The sequence below is a fragment of the Triturus cristatus genome, chromosome 11 (assembly GCF_964204655.1).
Source record: "Triturus cristatus chromosome 11, aTriCri1.1, whole genome shotgun sequence".
NCBI lineage: Eukaryota > Metazoa > Chordata > Amphibia > Caudata > Salamandridae > Triturus > Triturus cristatus.
This window is the reverse complement of record NC_140594.1, coordinates 1,151,104,165-1,151,124,059: the sequence shown is the minus strand read 5'-3', so window position 1 is coordinate 1,151,124,059 and position 19,895 is coordinate 1,151,104,165. Positions and strand designations below refer to the sequence as shown.

The window sequence follows — 19,895 nt, the reverse complement described above, 5'->3', positions numbered from 1 at the left end:
TCGTGACGATCCGTGTAGGGGTGCCTTGGGTTCACTGTAGAGGAGGCCATCCTCCCAGTAAACACTGTAGTTCCCTTCAACGTTCCCTGCTGCCTGGGCTTCGGCCTGTCGCCTCAGCCCCTCAAGGGTAGGGCACTCCCTCTGGCCCTGGCAGAATTCCTCCCTGGACGGGCCTCCCTCCACGTGCCACTCGGCCGGGATGGGTAGGTCCTCCAGGTTGGTAACGTCCCCCACCGCAGACTCCTGGTCCACCACCTCCGGTGGCCTATCCGTCCTACGGGGTGGGGACGCCGAGGCAGGCTCCTCCTGTCCTCGGTTCTTCCCTTGACTGGCAGCTGGCTGGGCCTTTGTTCCAGGCTCCAGCCGAAATGAACTCCCTCTTCGGGTAGTCGCGGACCTTGTGCTAACACAGGCCCAGTCAGGTGTACCCAGCATCTCAGTGTGAGTCCGGTATTCCACCTCCTTCCAAGCGTTGTGCTCCATGTCATTCCCCAGCAGACAATCGACTGGCACGGCAGGGCTTACGGCAACTCGAAGTGAACCTGCAACCCCCCCCCATTCAAAGGGAACCTCGGCCACGGGATAGTGGCCTGTTCTGCCGTCAGCCATCGCGGCTGGGTGGAGTACATCGGGAATTACCTGCTCTGGAGACACCAGTTGGCTACGCACCATAGTCATACTGGCTCCTGTGTCTCTCAGAGCCTCCCCTCTTTGGCCGTTGATGGTGACCCACTGCCCATACTTTGCGGTATTTACGGGCACCTGGATCTTAGGAACCATCTCCCGTTCTCCCAGGGACACTAAAGTGACACCCGCCCACTCCCTTCCCTTAGTTAAGGGCATCTCCTCCCCGAGCACTACACTAGCTACTCCGGGGGTCTTTCCTCCAGTGGGAGGGGGTGGTCGTTTCAAGCACTTCGGATCTCCTTTATAGTGTCCAACGCCACCGCACTCATAGCAATGGACAACCCTTGGCTGCTGACTCTGGCCAGGATTAGGGTTTCTGGGTGGGTTAGCCCTAAGGGTGAATCCTGTTCCCTTCCCTTGGAAGTTACTTTGGGGGCCTTTGGAGAACTCCTTTTTCTTTTCCCCTCCCTCTTTCTTCTGGGGGGGCGCCCTGTCCGGCCTTTTGAGTATCCCCTCCAGTCCCCCTTGTGGACACCCGGGTACTAGCCCAAATGTCCGCCTCCTCAGCAAGCTTCCGGGGACTGGTCAGCTTGCTATCCACCAGGTGTTGCCGCAGTTCAGGGAAACATTTCTCGAGCAGGTGTTCCTTCAGTACTAGGTCAAACAACCCCTCGTAGTTCCTCACTTCACTGCCCTGAATCCAACCCTCAAGTGCCTTCTTTGCATAGTCCAGGAAGTCCACCCAATTCTGTGTGCCCAGTTTGTGACTACCCCTGAACTTCTGTCTGTACTTTTCGGGTGTTAGTCCAAACTTCCTTATGAGCGCCAGTTTCATGGTGGGGTAGTGGGTCTGCTCATCCTCTTCGAGGGCCAATAAAGCATCCCTACCAGCTGGAGGCATGTACTTGTACAATCCCCCTCCCCAGTACTTCTCTGGAACCCCATGGGCCCTCAACGAGACCTCATAGGCCGCTAGCCACTTGGCGATGTCGTCACCCGCCCCATAGCTAGCTACTATGTCCTTTCGCAGGTAGGGTTTAGGTTCCCTGGTGATCTCTTGGGTTTGGCTGCCACCATTAGGAACAGGTTGTGCCCCGATTCTCAGGATCTGAAGATCTATTTCTTTCAGTCGTAATTCATGGGCCATCCTCTGCTCCTCCTTCTCCTTCTCCAGCCTTGCTAAGTCCCATGTGAGCTGTCTTTTCTCCCTCCGGTCTGTTAACTCCACTTCAGACAAGCCACCGCTAGAGGCACTGCTGCCCTTCCTGGAAATGGTTCTGGGCCCCGCTGACAGGTTCCCCACCTCAGGTTGGTACATCTCAGCCCCCTCGGGGTCAGGCTCTCCCTCCCTGTCTTCCTCCTCAGCCTTGCTTTCCCGTCGTGCCTCCCCCCAAGCCCTTAAGCTGGTTTGGAGTGCACCCTTCTTTGCTCCTGGGGGACAGTACACCCCCTCCCACTGGCATCACTCCCTGAGTTGGGCCACAGTGTTCGTTTCTAGATTTTCTAGTACAAACTCCATCTCGCCCACTCAGGTTAGAGGACAGGTTTTGTGCAGTACTATGCAGGGGGGTACCTTTAATAATACCTCCTCCCACCACCAGAGTAAATTTGAAAAAAACAAAAACCCACAATTAGGAAGGCCGCTTTGAGAAAACTCCCGGTGTAGGCCTATGGACTACCCACAGTTATTGTTGAGTATGCGTAGGCACAGCTCTATCCCACCGCTGAACACCAATTAATGTTGGAAAAACCACTCCCACACTGGAAGGGTGGTGGTGGTCTTCCGGACACACTGTGGTAGCTTGGCTCGAGTGGTCAGGAATCAGGCTCCGTGCTAAGCATACGACATACCCAAACAATAACCATGCGTGCATCCGTTCCAAAAACGACTCTACACCGTAAAAATTATGAAAATATCTTTCTTTATCTTCTTTTTCTCTTAGTTGCTGATTAGATAAATAAATAACAATCACAATATACAAACTTTTTAGATAGTGCAGGTCAAATAAATACTGGCTTAATGATTCAATAAATAGGGGTGATCATAAATAATGAAGGCATAAATATAAGTGCAATACATACAGGCAATTAAATATTCTGAGGCAATAAATACTGTAAACCAATAAATATTGTGCATCAATAAATACTGTGGACCAATAAATACAGTGAAGCAATAAATAGGTTAAATACAATAAATTCAGTGCCCCTAATAAATACTTAAAAGCTGACAGTGACACTCATAGAATCAGATCACGTTTGAATTCCTAAGGGCTGATTTGGCCCAGGCACAGCTTGTGGGGATGTGGAAGGCTTGAGGGTGTCTACTCCCTGGCTTGGACAAGGCTGAGGCCTAAACTGAGGTAGATCAAGGGGGGAATACCAGAGTCCTGGCTCTCTCCCTCCACACAACCTCTCTAAATTAGTCTCAGCTCACCCCCTGGCACAGTCAGGTTGGTTCCAGCACCTCCCTAGCCCCTTAGAGCAGTCTCTCAGGTCTCCACAGGGCCTTAGGCGCCCTCTACTCCACTTACTGCCCTTTTTCTGATGCTCCGACGCCGCTGGAGTCGTGTCGACGCCGTGAGGCGGTTCCGATTCGATGTCGGCGGCCTCGGCACAGTGTCAGTTCCTGACGACGCCGGTAGGCGGCTCCGGTTCGATGTCGGCGGCCTCGGCTCGATCTCGACCTCCGATTCGATGGCGTCGGGCAGTCTTTACTCGATGTCGACTTCGGGCGGCTCCGGTCCGATGGCGACCTCAACTTCGATGACGTCGGCCGGCCTTGACTCGATGTCGACTTCCGGCGGCTCCGGAGTGCGATCCTCACTCCCGACCTCCGGTGCTCCTCTCCTCAGGTTTCCGGCGACTCCGGAGTGCGACCTCACTCCCGACCTCCGGTGCTCCTCTCCTCAGGTTCCGGCGACTCCGGAGTGCGATCTCCACTCCCGACCTCCGGCACGCTTCACCTCGGTCTCCGACGACTCCGGAGGGCGGACTTCACTCCTCCGATGACGCCGCTCACTCGACCTCGGGTGACTTCCTCCTCGACCTCTGGTACTCCTCACGACCTCTGACGGCGCCCTCTCTCGACCTCTGGCGGCTCCGGGTACGACGTCCGCTTTCCAGTCGGCGCCGCTTCTCCACCTCGGGCTCCAGGTCTCAGGCTACTCGACGTCGGACTCCAGGGAAACCAGTTTCCAGGTCAGGATCTTGCTGTTCTCTGTCTCTAAGGCCTGTTCCTGCTGTCCAGGTCCTTAGGATGGTTTTTCTTGCTTCTTCCCACACAGGGCTCCAGGCTGGGCTCAGTCAGTAGGGACTAGTATCAAGGGTGGGTTTATGGACCCCACTCCAGGCACAAGTTTCCACCCCTGCTGCTTCACTCCTTCCTCCTTCAAGTTTCTGCTGCTCTCTCCTCACCAGTCAGGTGCCAACTGCCAGCTCCAACTGCCAATTCTCTGTCTTAGCTTCCCAACATTCTAAACCGCCTCCAACTGTCACAGGGTTCTGGAATGTTCTGGAAGGTGCTAGCAGGTTCCAGTGGATGCTGGTGATGTCACAGGTGGCCACCATTTTGTGCTCCAGGCCCTCAGACAGAAGTTTCAGGGGTAGGTAAAATGGCTCCCTGAATCTCCAGCAACACTAAAAAGTCTGGTGGTTCCCAAAAAGGAAAAATTCAAACAGGGTTTGAGGCAAAAGTGGGACAAAAGAAATAATGATGAGGAGGGACCACCCAAAGGGCTGACAGGTCTAACACCTTTGAACTAAAATCAACAATTGGGTATAAGCCAATCAAACATACTTGTTTTAAGGTCTGGTCACTGGCAGTGAGAGCATTAGTAGACCTCATTGCACTTTAAGAGTCGAAAAACCAGCAGCATCAGTCCAAACTTTGGGGGTGACCATATAAAAAGAGGCATTTCCTTCCATCCTCATTAAGAAGTAGGTCATCAAACCAGTTCTTAAGCTTAATATTAATCTTCCTTGTAATCTGTTGAATCGGATTGTGTGTCAATTAGGTGTACTTTCCCTCTGCTCTCAATTGTACCATCATTTCCTTTTTATAATCAGACAGACTCATGATAACTGTATTTCCCCTGTTAACTGCTTGATGATGTCATGATTATTCTTCAACTGTGAGAAGGCTAATTTTTCAGGTGTCCGATTGTCATAACCATAAGATCTATTTCTACCACCGATACCCTCATTTATCAAGATAATTTAAAACTATGTGATTAAATAAATCAATATTATTTCTCTTGGTACCGGAGGCATAAAGTTGAATTTTCTCTTAAGCCTGCTATCATTAGTCAGCCCCCCTTGAATATCCTGTTTTCTAAGAGATCTATAATCGTATTTGGGTTTCTATCAATCTCACTATTACTCAAAACAGTATTTGTATCTTTTATGCCCTGTATAGTAAATGGACTAATGATTTCAGTATTTACCTTGGGTCGGACAAATTTAGGTTTATTCTCCAAATGTTTTTTCAATTTCAAAATTCTCACAAGCTTATAAAGGTCAATTTTGATTCTGTTAATATCACAAGCAAAACTACAGCAGAAACCATAAGCGTTCTTTACAATTGACACCATGTCATCAGTAAACACCATATCAGACATATTAATCACTGCTATATCCATGGATGTCTTATCTTTTGTATGTGTTTGACAATCCTCTTCTTCATTTCCTGTGGGTCCAGGATCTAGTTTGCATATCCCTTCTTTCCTTTGTACTATCTACCGCCCCTCTTTCCTCTCCTTGTGTTCTTGTGTCCTTAGGAGCCCCCTTGTTCTTGTCCATACCTATTCTCTTCATTTGTTCTAAAACATAAGTGTTGACCTCTGTTTTGTCTGATGGTTCCTCACCAAGCAAACAGAGTTTTCTGCACACCCCCCATTTACCCATAGGAGCCTGTGTTATCGGGTGGAACACTGGTTCCCATAGGAGCCAATTGGAATCCGACCAAACAGTCTTTGGTCGCATCGTAATGGGTCAGGTGGAACCTCTGAACGCGAGTCGGTCAGTCCCGATTCCGAGACGGTGTCGAGCAGAACGTTTTCGCATGACTTCGTAATGAGGCCATTAGTGCAAACAAAGCAAACACAAGGAACTGGGGTGATAAAGTGAGCCAAAGAACAATGTTGGAGTAAACCCAGATTCGTGACTGGGGTGAGTTTTTCAGTGCTCGGTCCATCATCTCCTTGTGTTTGCTCTGTTCACCCTAAGTTGGCAGGGCATGCCCAGACGTGGGTCCTTTGCTCACTTTGCCACTGGATTCAAGCTAGCCTGGCTGATGGGGGGTGTTGCCCAGAACTGGTCCCAGGATGCTTCTTTCTAGTCTAAGGAAGAGCTGGCTTGGCAGTTCGGGCAGGACTGTTCCCATGAGGAACAGGGTCAAGGCTGATTTGCATATGGCCGGGTCTGAACTGGGGTGGCAAAGTGAGCTAAAGAACGATGATGGATTATACCCAGATCTGTGTCTGAAAAGTTTCAGCGCTCCGTCCATCATCTCCTTGTGTTTGTTTGGTTCCTCACCATAGTCAGATAGTTCCTCCCCTTCACTACTGGTGGGTATGCTAGACATCAAGCCACTTACTAATTATGAGACTTTAGAGATATTTAATTGTATATCTCACTTAATCTGGATTAAATGATTACATTTCCTTGCAACTATAGAAATGCAACCTGATTTGTAATCATTTTCATCTCTTTGCAGTTTACAGGACTTTCTCTATCTTTTATTCTGCTGATATGGTGTCATAACATCTTTTAAAATCTCCTAAGTTTTCATATTCATAGTACTTATTTTCTTCTCCCAATTCGAAAACTCTGTTTTTAATTTTGTAACCTTTCTGTCTGAGTTCTCTACCAAGATCTGCATAATAGTTCTAGAAGAGCTATTTGGCTCCTTCACCCATCTTAACATTAAATCTAACTCAAGATCGTCATATGTTGGAATAATTAAATAAAATGTAATCTACTGCGTATTCTGTTTGTTTTTAAGTATTATTGCAGAGTTATAACATCCCACCATTTGACCAACTCTGCTTTATTTAGTATTGCAAATCTGATAAATGTATCTCTTAAACCTTCATTTCTCTCTATTTTTAACTACATTAGTATTAACCCCTGCAGTTATGCCCTTAAATAAATCAGCTGCCATTTTTTTCTCTGTCATATGAGAAACCTTCCATGATTAGGAAGAGATGCTGTCTTTCCAAGTAATACGAACCGCATCGAACACCTGCTCTGTGCACCTTATTCCCTGTCTCTTATTTACTCTTAGCGCCCCAAGTTAAAGTTTTGCATTTATTATCACTTTTAACCCTTTTCTTATTTTCACTTTCTTTTTTTGTGTCACATTTGTTTGTTTGCATAACCCCATTATATAGCATACTTCATGCTTTTCGTATTTGTTTATTTTTTGTGTCGTTGCCATGTTTGATGAACTGTGTAAAATGTTTATGTAGACAAAGTGTTTCAATAGAAGTTTGAGGGTTCAATTTTGTACAAAAAGTGCCAGTATTTACCATGATAGTTGCTCCTAACGTCCATTTGATGCATTTATGTCTACAGATGTGGATGAGTGCAAGAGAGATAATCCATGCAGCCGGCACAGTATCTGCAAGAACACACCTGGATCATACACATGCAACTGCAATGCCGGATGGAAAGGACCCACATGCTCTGAAGGTAGATATTGATTACGCCTTGAAATTCTATGATGCCTGGCAATATTACTGATATATTTTTGTAAAGGCTAATCACATGTGTAACCTATGTATATTATTTTGCGCACGGCCTATTTTGCGGCGCTGAGCACTAGACCCCAGCAATGGGGAGGATGGACCACGGAAGAATTGATATGCCTATACGGAATAATGTTTTGTATGCTTTAGTCTGTTATCCTAGAAAACGTGCACATCTGTGTTAGGTATCAAGACGCTGGCCATGCATTGGCAAGCACTATCCTGAAATTCCCTATTATTAATGTTCTTGTGCTTATTTTTCACACTCACACATTAACTGTAAGCCTGCTCCCTCTTACTTTTCACATAACTACTGGGTATTTTTCCAAGCCCCAAAGTTAACAGGAATGTTTTCTTCCCTCCAGAAAAATGCCTGTAGTGATATCCAGTTTCAGCCTACTCCTTGTTAGGAAGCAGTTCCAAAGGTAGTGACCGAGTGCATAAACCACTCCCTCCCCCAAAACAGGTGCTTGCAATTTAACACCTGTTTAACACCAGGTGCTATTGTGTATTGATGGCGCTGTGTACCTCTCACCAGAGGGCAGATTTCTGATTGAGACTTCTTACTACAGGTGTCAGACTGAATTTGGAAACTTACGTAGCAATTCTCTAGCTCTTCGGTAGGTGGTGTTGTGCGGCTCCTCAACATATCCGACGAGCCCCAGATATGGCATTGGAGCATCAATTAATGAGTGACCTGCGCGCTGATAAAAGTTCCTTTCATTCCACACCAGTCAACTCGGATGTGAAGCTTTCAATTCCTGTGATACCTGACAGAAATTTCTTCCTAAAAAATCCTGTAGTGTGTCAAATGTCACCCCCTAAAACAACAGGGTTCAAACAATGTCACATCTGTAATTGGCAGATGTTGTTTGGTGACACCCACGGTGCCTGTCTATGGTGCTGCGGCACCAAATACATCTCAAAGTTGTGCGACTGAACTGGAAGTCCATTTCAGATCAAGAGGCTAAGCTTGCCATTGTCGAACTCAGGAAGTAAAAGACGGGGTCTTAGTTGAAGTCGTGAGCATGGACTTGCTCTTGCTCCTGAGGTTGCTCCCATGTCTGGCATCATGGTCACAAAGTAAAGGTAAGTTTGAAAAAATCCTACCAAAACAAATCTAAGCATGGGTCTCCTTCATTCTGCCACACCTATTACTTGGATCGTGCAATGCTGCAGGCACCTCCAAGCCCCAAAGTCTGTCTCTGTGCCCGGGACCCACACTTGCACTGGTTCTGATCCTGCCCAGTTCACAACAGATAGCAATACCACCACAGCTTCATGAGATTCGCCCGGCCATTAATAACATTTTTGGAGCTTCACTGGGTCCCTCTTCAGGCCCTTTGGGTCCCATGGATCTAGGGAGGATGTTAGACGGGTTTCCCAGCAGAGAATTCTTCCCCATTGCTGACTGCTCCACTCGAAATCAGCCTCATGGTGGTCCCTCATTCAGATCCAACCCTGCAACCAGCTCCGAATCTGACTTTTGCATGACTCCACTGGCCCGAGGCTGGCAATGCCTGGCGCCACCTACGGCACAAGATTGACGCCAACAGTTAATATCCGACACTGATTTGGCACACAGATGTGATAGTTGTATTGTACTCTGAATTTAATCACCTCCTGGACTCTGGCAGTATGCCCACTCAGAGCCAGACCACACACCATATGCCGATGAGGATCAGGATGAAATGTCATACGATGATGGGAACATTTTTGAAGACCTACAGGACACCATTGGTCTAGACATTTCCCCAGAGATTGGTCTGTCTGTACCTAACTCAGCTATAGCAACAGAGGCCATATTTTCAACAGTGATCAGAAGAGGGACAGAACTCCTAGACTTCATCTTGCCGTGAGGTCAAAACTTATTGTAGTCCTCAACCCAGCACATGCAAACCAGGAACCTTCTCCGCCCTTCAGTGAGGCACTGACAGATGTGCTAGTAGGCACCTAGGCAAAGTCAGGATCGTGCCACCCGTTCTGTAGTGAAGTGGCAAGGTGGAATAAACATGCTCCCTGGGGCACAGATTTTGTAACCAGCCTAATAAACCTAAATTCCTTCCCAGCAACCCCTCCCCCCATATAGAGAGTCTGAGTGAATGAAAACATTTGCAAAACACATGTTTTCATTTGCCAGCCCCTTGCCTTGAAATCCGTGAATACATCTTGTCTCCAGGGCAGGCATTCGCTAGCGCTGTAGGACAAAGTAGCCAAGGTTTTGTAAGCTGTATTGGATGACGTTCGAGTCACATTACAGTGGCTAATCTTGGACTGGTAGGATGTGGTGAAATATGCCATGATTTCTGCTCTGGACACAACCGACCATGGGTAGGGCAGTCGGCACCACTGCGGTGCTAAAGCACCATACCCAGATGCACTCCACAGGATTTTCTTCAGAGATCCAGCAGTCCCTCATTACCTCATGGACATGTGTTTAAACGGTTTTTGCCAGTTTTGAGTGAAGGTGGACTTGGTCTTAGGACCTTTTAAAGAGAGCAAGATCACAGCTCTCTTTCCCTCTAGGCCTAGCTCCAACATCCAGGTCTCCAGGAACAATGCTCTACCCAACCCCCCACACTCTGTTCTGTAGCTGCCGCAAAACTGTTTTAATTTGCCCTCGGCAGCACACGATTGCTCTGTAGGAAGTTGAGTCATCTTTCACCTCCTGGGTTGGAGAAGCATCACATCCAACCAATGGGTGCTCCAGATCATAGAACATGGCCATTCCCTACCCTTCCTGTATGTCCCCCCGGACATGCCACCCACATGGTATTGCCTCCTGAAGGACCACCTGTCCCTGCTTCAAGGAGAAGTTCTGTCTCTCTTGGCCAAGGAACAGCAGAGAGGGTGCTTGCATCACAAATTGGGATAGATTGCTACTTCCATTATATTGTAGGCCACCATCCCATCCTAGGTCTTTGCCCTCCGAGTTTCTTCCTTCAGAAGGGCAAGCTCAAAATTCTCAAACTAACCCATTCTGCTTGCCCTAGATCCAGGAGAGTGGATTGTGGTGCTTGACTTGTAGGTCACCTACTTTCACATCCCCGTCCATCATTTCAATAGACGCTGTCTGTGGTTTTAGGTAGCCTGCAATCACTTCCAGTTCTCCTTGCTCCCTTTTGGGATGACCAGTGCACCTCAGGTTTTCAAAAAAGTGAAGGTGGTGGTCGTATGGCATCTGCGGAGGTTCAAAATGCCCATTATCTCATACCTAAATGACTGGTTGCAGAAAGCGGGCTCACCTCCAACAGTTGTAAACCACTTCCAGAGGACATCCAACATGTTGGCATCATCGGATTTATCCATCAATGTACCAAAGTCACACATGACTCCTTCACAGTGACTCCCCTCTATTGGAGCCATCCTGGATATGTGCTTTTTCAAGCCATCCCTATGCCTTAAAGAATCCAGGAAATTTAGGCTATGTTATCAATGTTTCTACCTACAGCCTGGGTCTCAGTGAAATCAATTCCGAGCCTTTTGGGCCTCCTGACCTCCTGCATCCTGGTTGTGGACCACATCAGATGGCACATGTGGGCTCTGCAATGGGATCTGAAGTCTCAGTTGGCTAAGCACGTAGGCAATCTGTCGGATTCCATCCAGATTTTGTAGGTGAGATGCAGGTGATGCGCTTGGCACTGAAGTTGTTCCTCATGACCATCAATTGGAACGGGTACCGGTGCTCACAGACAACATGACTGCCATGTGGTGCTACACCAATCAGGGCAGAGTGGGGTTGTGGGTCCAGTGTTAGGAGGTTCAACATCTCTGGAAATGGTTGAAGGCTCAGGGCTTGTCCCTGAACACACTAAACCTGGCAGCATCTTTTAATGCCCGGACAGATGATCTCAGCCGCCATTACCTAGCAGATCACAGTGTGCCCCCTGAATAGTAAAACAATATTGATGGGACATAATTATTGAGAGAAGAGGGAGCTGCATTGCAGAGAGGTGTTCAGAGGCCACATTCCTTTTACACCTCTCTGCAACGCAGCTATGTGGCGCTTACTGGAGGTACCTTGTGGGATAGTTGGACCCCAGGGACTCTCAGGATTCAAGGGGACTTTATCCCCAACTCAAAACACGCCACGGGGTGCGTTTGCACAGTGGTGAAGGGAGGGGGCGGGGCCTGTGGTGACGTGTGCAAACACACCCTGTGGCGCGTTTTAAGTTGGGGAATTAATTCCTCTTCAATCCTGAGGGTCCCCGGGGGCCAACTAGCCCACCACTTACCTCCAGTAAGCGCCACTGCGCTGCGTTGCAGAGACGTGGCCCAGGCAATGCCCCTTTTTATACCACTCTGCAACGCAGCTCTGTGGCGCTTACTGGAGGTAAGTGGTGAGCTAGTTGGCCCCCGGGGACCCTCAGGACTCAAGGGGACTTAATCCCTCAATTTACAGCGCACCAGGGGTGCAATTGCACAGTGGTGCATGGAGAGGGCGTGGCCTGATGTCACAAGTGTGGAAACGCGCCCTGTGGTGCGTTTTAAGTGGGGTAATTAAGTCCCCTTGAATCCTGAGGGTCCCTGGGGGCCAACTAACCCACCAGGTAAAATGGGGCATGGCCTCGGACCACCTCTCTGCAACGCAGCTCTGTGATGCTTACTGGAGGTACATGGTGGGCTAGTTGGACCTATGTATAACACCGGTTCATCTGATTTTTGTTGTTTTGGTGCCAAATCATTTTTTCATCTGTGTATTTTTACTTTATTGCTGTTTGTGTGCTGCATAAATACTTTACATATTGTCTCTAAGTTAAGCCAGACTGTTTTTGTGCCAAGCTACTAGAGGGTTAAGAACAGGTTAATTTACTGACTTTTAGTGGTTCACCATGCAAAGGATTGTGGTTGTTGCTTGAGAAGTGCTCACACTCTCCTCAACCAATAGCCCAATTTCTAACATAAACATCACAAACAAATTTAAGAAAGTAACGTAAACAAATCCATTCATGGTAGTTCATCACTGAGATACATCGTTTTTGCAGAATCAAGTAGAAAACATTAAAAAAGTAAAAGACTACAACTAAAAGGCGCACTCCTCAAGCTATTTCAGAATGTCTGTTTTTCTTAACTGCTGTTGCATTATGCAGCACAAACCATTTCTCATAACATCAGTTCATGCTAAACAACTTGAAGAGCAAATGTGCATACTACTCAAATATAATAAAAAAGGGCAACCCAATAACCCCTTGTGAGCTTGGGTAGCTACACTAGAAAGGTAAATCGCTAACAGGTAATATTCAAGCCAAAGTATACAATTTGAATTATATTAGAGATGCTCAATCTAGTTGCATCCAGAATCAAAATAAGTTATTTGACTACAAACATTTAGTAAGCATGAAGGAATAAAACCACCAAAACAAGTTCCTCCAACATAAAACAGGCATAAAAAAGATCATATCATAAAGAGAACTGTATTTATAAATCAAACAGCAGCAGTTCAAGATACAAAAATATCCAAATACATATTGACGATGCACTGTATTGACTGTATTTAACATCCCATGATTTATTTTGTCAATGTATAAGGATCCACTCTCCAAAGGATCAATATTAACTGTCCATCTATCATCAAGAAAAAGATCAATGTAGACAATGGGATCAAAAAATGGAATTGAGAAATGGGCTTGGCAATATCGTTTTGGTCTCAAGTAGTGTCAATCCTCGAGACCATCCTCAGGACCAGTGTAACTTAAAAGGAGGTACTTGAATGACCCAATCAAAGAATGAAGGAATTCACTGCCAATTCTGGTAGTTAGAGTTCAATATCACAATAAAAATTGTTTCTTAATTATAATATTAGAAATGCTGAAAAAAGGCTGCCACATACAGTAGGTCCAGGAGCAATTCAATGCTACTCAAATATAGCACTTCCAAAAAATACAGATCTTTGGATGCATCCCAGTAAGAAACAATGTAACAGTCAACCAAAGGCCAATGAATAAAACAATAACAAATTAATGAATAGGCAGAGTGTGAGGCCCCTCCACGGTCCAAGCAACCAAAATCAGAATAAACAAGGGTAAGTAACAGATGTGTGTTTCGTCAGGAATCCATGTCAAGGGAAAACTATATGAAATGTGCAACATTCCCTTTAATTCCTGCTGAAAAAGTTGCCTTTTCTAAATTTCCAAACATCTGCACACTAAGATGAGGAAAACCAGTGTACTCCCTCCAGTGTGAAAGCATCACACTGCGGCACTAATGAAATGACAGCATAGATTATTAGTGCAATGTAACAACACAAATCATGTATGGTAGTTTCGAGCAGCCAACTGCTGAGGAATGCTATGAAGAAGATCTACGACAAACAATGGCTAAGGGATCCTGAACACCCAATTCCCATTTCTTACCAGATTGTTTAAACTCAATGAGACAAAAATTAAACGAGAGTGGGCCCTCAAACCAAAGGGACAAGACTCCGTGTCAAACGATAAAGTCACAAAATATTCAGTAAAATTCCAGCTAACACACAATGTCACACTTATCCACAACTCGTACATACCACCCCAAAGAACAAGCATCATGCCACAAAGTTTACTAACTGTATCGAATATTTCATGCAACGGGTGAGTATTCAAGTTTTTCTCTAATGTTAACTGTTCCTGAATTGCATAGATTTAGAATGAGGCTATTTCACAGGTCTCATAAGGAGACTGGTCATTATTTGCTTGCCAACCATTTCCTATTAAAAGTGAGTGTGGTGACTAAGGCCCTTGTTCTGGGTTTGGGGTGGGGCGCTCTACCAGGTTAGCGGAGGAATTTCCTTCACTTCTCTAGACTGCCCACCATATTTTGAGATCACTGGCAAGCAGATGGAGATCTCTGTGCCTTCACAGAAGCCACCACCATGGCAGATCTTCTGAAGGCACTGAAGTTTGCCATGTGGGTGCCATGTTTAATAGACCTGCTGCCAAACCAGGAGTTTGTTATTGAAAGAAAATGCTCCTGACACGCTCTGAATTTTCCTAAAGTGTGTTAGGGGTCATTACTTTGTTTGGGACCACCAGAGCTTCTCTAAAAGTCACAAACAGGGACAAGCAAGTCAGAATGGCCTAACGAGGTGCCTCTAGTGCACACACTGCTGATTTAAGAGCTTTTCCACTGGAATACCTGTACCTTACAAGCTCTGAAAGCAGAGTGGAGGCACTGGTGGTGCATCGAACACCCATCATACATTCACCCATCTGAGGTGATCACAACCTTGGTTGCTACTAACCTCTCACCTGCTGCCTGTGTGGGTATGAGAACTGAGGCGGATTTCAGATTCCAAGGGTAACCTCTTTGAGTTCTCTGACAAACTAAGCATTCACCTACCCCTCTACCCAATCCACTGTTAAACCCAGGTAGGTGGCAGTAGAACATCAGATCATGCTGAACTCCAAATAAGAGAGCCGGACAAGGCCAATGTATCAGGGGCTCTGGAGGAGGCCACCGATGAGTCTGTCACAAAAACGGTCTGAAACTGTCTAGAAAGCAAGCCTCAGTAAAAACATAGGCAAAATTGCCAACCATTCTGAACAATTTGCATAACTAATGGAAAGGTGTGATGGGAAATGGCAAAATATTATTTTTAAGCAAGAAATCTGCTCAAGAAAGAATGACCTACTCCAGTCTCATTTGGTGGATGTGTGCAGGTCCTTTCATTGATCTCCATAGTATTAATCTGTCACAGGCTAGTCTCTATTTACAATACTCTAGTGTAGCAGCAAAATGTACACTTTCATGTTCTTACTATGACAAATGCTGTGAGAGATGCATTGCCAAGTTGAGCATTTAGCCTGTGCTGACAGAAATGAAGCAATTCACATTTACTTTTAACTTTAACACTACACTGGAGGGAGCTACACTTTTTCCAAATTCTCTCCTGTACAGAGACAGGGCCTGATTCCCAAACTGCAGTTTGTAGTACATTTAGTAGTACTACAGTAGTACTACAAAACGTACTACAAAGCCCTAATCACAGACTGCTCTTTTGTATTGACTCTCACTTTTGAGTACGCTTACTAAGTTTTGTTATTCACATATTGCACTTTTGTAGCAATTTACAATTTTGTAGTAACTTACACTGCATAAGTCCCTACCTCAATTATTTTCTTTGGGAAGGTGTTGCAGTACCAGTGGTTGACTGCCTGTAGTGCTGGGTTTACTACAAAAGTGTGAGTTACTAAAAAAACGTACAGTGAATACCAAAAAGTAGTAAACATACTCCGGAGTGTATACTTACTCAAAAGTGTAAGCTAACTTTGTGTATACCAAGCCCACAGGGTCTGCTTCTGTCTACACGATGGTGTGACTTAACAAACAGAAATCATATGCAGAAACCTCAAATATACGTACTGCTGAAGGCAACTATAATACAAGTCACCCATAAATCTGTTATTTATTCAAAAACTGTCCCATACAGTAGCTACCTGAGAGTTCAAGGTTACAAATGTTATCCTGGAAATGTAATAAGCCTATTAGCAAACAATGCTTCCTGCACAACACTTGGGAGCTTGGCAATAGTATTTTAAGGTGCTAGTGCACTAGTATGTTGACTGCTCTTGCTTCACAATGGACCATATAGGATGCAATAATCCATGGGTGCTCAGTACATGAGATCATGGATGGTTCTAACACCACAGTCGGAGGCCGACAATGATGACCCAATGGTCCTATGGGCTAGTACAATGATGGCTCAAAAATGACAGCAAAGTGTCATAAAAGATGTTCTTTAGTTCTTAGAACACTATATTACCTATGATTGAATTACAGCAGCATAGAGATGGACACTTTGATGCATTCAATCTTAGATTGTGAAGGCTGCACATAGCATTAGAGCTAAGACATACGTGGGTTCATATAGATTTGATGGTCGGGTTAATGCGGCACAACAGGAGTGTGGTATGACATTCTTGAGATAAATTCTGGTGGTTTTCATCAATATATGGCATGGTGTCTTAATTCCACCATTTGAATGTATTCTACAGATATTGACGAATGCCTGTCAAGTCCATGTGTTCATGGCAAGTGCAAGAACATTCCAGGAAGCTACAGCTGTCAATGCTCAGCAGGTTGGACAGGGCTTAACTGTGACTCAGGTAGGTAACGTGGAGGAACTGTAATGCAGTCTGTGTCAATTGTTGCTGATTCGAGATGCATTCGCTCTCCTCTTTTATCGCACAGGAGTTCAGATCTTTTTTTCTACAACCCTCTCACAGTTTTCTTCTCTCATCTAACTGTGCTTATTCGAACTGCAAAACTGATTGGGAACTCCTTGCCCTTCTGACCTAAGATAAAAAAAATTCCTGTAAGCAATGTATAACCTATCCTGATTATTTTTCCTGTATAAGGCACTTCTGGCTTGTTTTGTTGAAGAAAAAATGAAAATTATGTATATGTTATATTGTTTATAAAAAAAATATTGTTTGCATGTTGTAGGGTTTAAAGCACTAAGTGCAATAGCCTTTTCCTTAGTTCTCCTCTCATTTGCTCATTATACCCAACCTGGTCTGTTAACATGTAGAGGAGACTCGGGTCACAACTCCTTGCATAGTATTGCACTCACTTGGTTTATAACAGTCCACCTGAAGTCACACATCGTTCCTCATGGGTGAATTAAATTCCCATCTCCCGGTCATAAGAGAACTAACGATTGGTGACATCTAATCAATAGTCGTATGTCTTTTTAGTTGCACACCAGTGGGGAAACTCCAGATGTAAACTGTATAGAATATCATGACCTGTTCACCTGATTCCCCTTGAGTCAGGTGTGAGTGGTGCGTGGATGCTTGCTGGGCAGGCACCCTTTGGGTGGGGCTCCCTTGTTACTATGTGGCTCATTAGGTGAAAGTGTTTCCATGGCATTCAGTGGTAGACAGACTTCTGCACTACTCCACTTCCTCCATTCCTCCCAAACAATTGTAAAACTGTGTGTTTCTGTCTACTGTGAAATGAGATAAACTTAAATGAAGCAAGAAGGGCCCTCCTTGAACCTAACTATTTCATCCAGATCAATTAGGCCTGAGAGGTGCACCACCCGTACAAAGGACTATGGCCATCTGTACACATATAGAGATCCTCTGCCTGCCTTCCCCTGCATGCAGTGTTCTTCTCTGCCCCAGAAGGAAGGACCCACTAATAGACCCGGATTGGGCAGAGGTTGTCTGGATCCAGTCTACAAAACCAGTTCACGCTGGATGCAGATTGGCAAAGATATGTAGCACTCCAGTTGTTAATGCAGCTTTGAGTGATCAAGTCTCTCCAGAACTTCGGGAACTACTTTTAGGCTGTAAATGGACTGTAAATGGCCTATTAATAGCTACACAGTGGTGTTGCTATTAATAGTGCTGCAGGTGAACTGGCACCAGTGCCCAGAGTTCTTCACCCCTATTAGGACTGTCATTTGCATGTTCAACCCATTGCAGGGAGAACATTGTACTTGCTTGATTCAGGGCATGTGGCACATATGCTACTCCATTTCATGGAGGAAGAGTAAGCTACACTGCCTCATGAGTGGAATTGAGCTAGTCCAGCACACTGAAGTCTCCATGATTGGTGCTTGAAGAATGTTAGCCTTGCAGGAGCCACAATTACCTTGCTGTGTCCTTGTAGCCAGGCTGACCTGAACCAAATTGAAAATGTCTACTTTACAAGATTTGCAAGAAGGTTAAGGACCTGCAGCGGGCATTCCAGGGTTTGGAAATATGGCGAGTCTTTTTGTACGACTCTGTATCATCCCTTTTCTATAGTGAAAGGGACAGAGTGATTCCCCCTTTACCCTAAATCCTATGATAGTGCCACGTTGACTCAGGCCAATGGCTTTGATTTTGATACCTTGAAACTTTGGTTCTGGCTATTAGACTTTCAAAGCAATTGCATTTTAAAGCAGCAACTGGATACTGACTAAGTCTGGGCGGTGAACTCTGCTCCGCTCGCAGAGTTTGCAGAGTATTCGGCGCTCCGCGTTACGCGGAGCTCGCGGAGTTCCGAAAAACTCCGCTTCTCGTTGCGGAGAAGACCTTTTTCCTCGCTTGCGTTTGTCAACGTCAAGGTGGCGATCACGAGCGTGGAAAATCCACCTCCCGGCGAGATTTTTCCTCGTTCGCGAACGTCAAATTCAAGTTGGCGAGCGCGAGTGTGGAAAATCAACATCCCCACTGCCTCATGAGTGGAATTGAGCTAGTCCAGCAGACTGAAGTCTCCATGATTGGTGCTTGAAGAATGTTAGCCTTGCAGGAGCCACAATTACCTTGCTGTGTCCTTGTAGCCAGGCTGGCCTGAACCAAATTGTAAATGTCTACTTTTTGTAAGAAGGTTAAGGACCTGCAGCGGGCATTCCAGGGTTTGGAAATATGGCGAGTCTGCATCACTCTCGTCTGCTCCATACACTTGTCTTTTTGTACGACTCTGTATCACCCCTTTTCTATAGTGAAAGGGACAGAGTGATTCCCCCTTTACCCTAAATCCTATGATAGTGCCACGTTGACTCAGGCCAATGGCTTTCATTTTGATACCTTGAAACTTTGGTTCTGGCTATTACACTTTCAAAGCAATTGCGTTTTAAAGCAGCAACTGGATACTGACTAAGTCTGGGCGGTGAACTCTGCTCCGCTCGCGGAGTTTGCAGAGTGTTCGGCGCTCCGTGTTACGCGGAGCTCGCGGAGTTCTGAAAAACTCCGCTTCTCATTGCGGAGCAGACTTTTTTCCTCGCTCGCGTTTGTCAATGTCAAGGTGGCGATCGCGAGCGAGGAAAATCCACCTCCCGGCGAGATTTTTCCTCGTTCACGATCGTCAAATTCAAGTTGGCGAGCGCGAGTGTGGAAAATCAACATCCCCGCGAGATTTCTCAATGTGGGTGATTAGATTTCTCATTGCGAGTGGTTGCGTATGCTCGCGACCACTCGTGTTAAGAAACCGCCCGCACTCGTTGAGAAAACTGCTGCTTGAGTAAAAATCTATTCGAGCGGCAGAAAAGAAGAAGCGCCCGCTTGCGCTGTGCATGATGTCGTTCGCAATGATTGCACAGTGCGGACAAGCACATGGCACTGACAATCACCGCAAATTGTATTTATCTAAAGAAACTCCACCGCTCATGGAGCTCCACGTAGGGCGGGGGAGTTTTTTGTGCACTTCACGGAGTTCTGCTATGCAGAACTCCGTGAACTTTGCCCAGGGTAAATACTGATCCTAAATCCTACTAGTTGCACCTAGAAATCAGAGAGACAAGTGGGTGCCCCAGTTCACTGAATATTTCCTGAAATAATGAGTCACAACCAAACACAAAATATGACCACCTTCTAAGGGCTTGCACCTTAAGGTACCACTGTGAGTGCTAGCCCTTTCCTCCCCAGCAGTTCCTCCTGAGGATGTAGCCTTAAGGCTAGAGCGGTCGACCTCGAAGCTGGGGAACCAGGTTTGAGTTTTGGCAACGGCACTCAGCATCCTGTGATTCTGGGTAAAGCACTTAATCTCCCCGTACCTAACAAAAATTAATGTGACCGTCTGTAACGAAACTGGTGCTCATGTAAAGCGCTCTGA

General features: G+C 46.0%; 1 protein-coding gene across 1 annotated transcript in view; it reads left to right on the top strand.

Moving 5' to 3' along the window:
- The window catches only part of LOC146788619 (uncharacterized), a 1,185,638-nt gene that overhangs the window by 85,985 nt on the left and 1,079,758 nt on the right, over positions 1-19,895 (top strand). The window contains exons 10-11 of the mRNA XM_085635786.1: positions 7,201-7,317; positions 16,346-16,456. Of these exons, the coding sequence (XP_085491912.1) occupies positions 7,201-7,317; positions 16,346-16,456 (228 nt within the window). The remainder of the gene's footprint in view (positions 1-7,200; positions 7,318-16,345; positions 16,457-19,895) is intronic.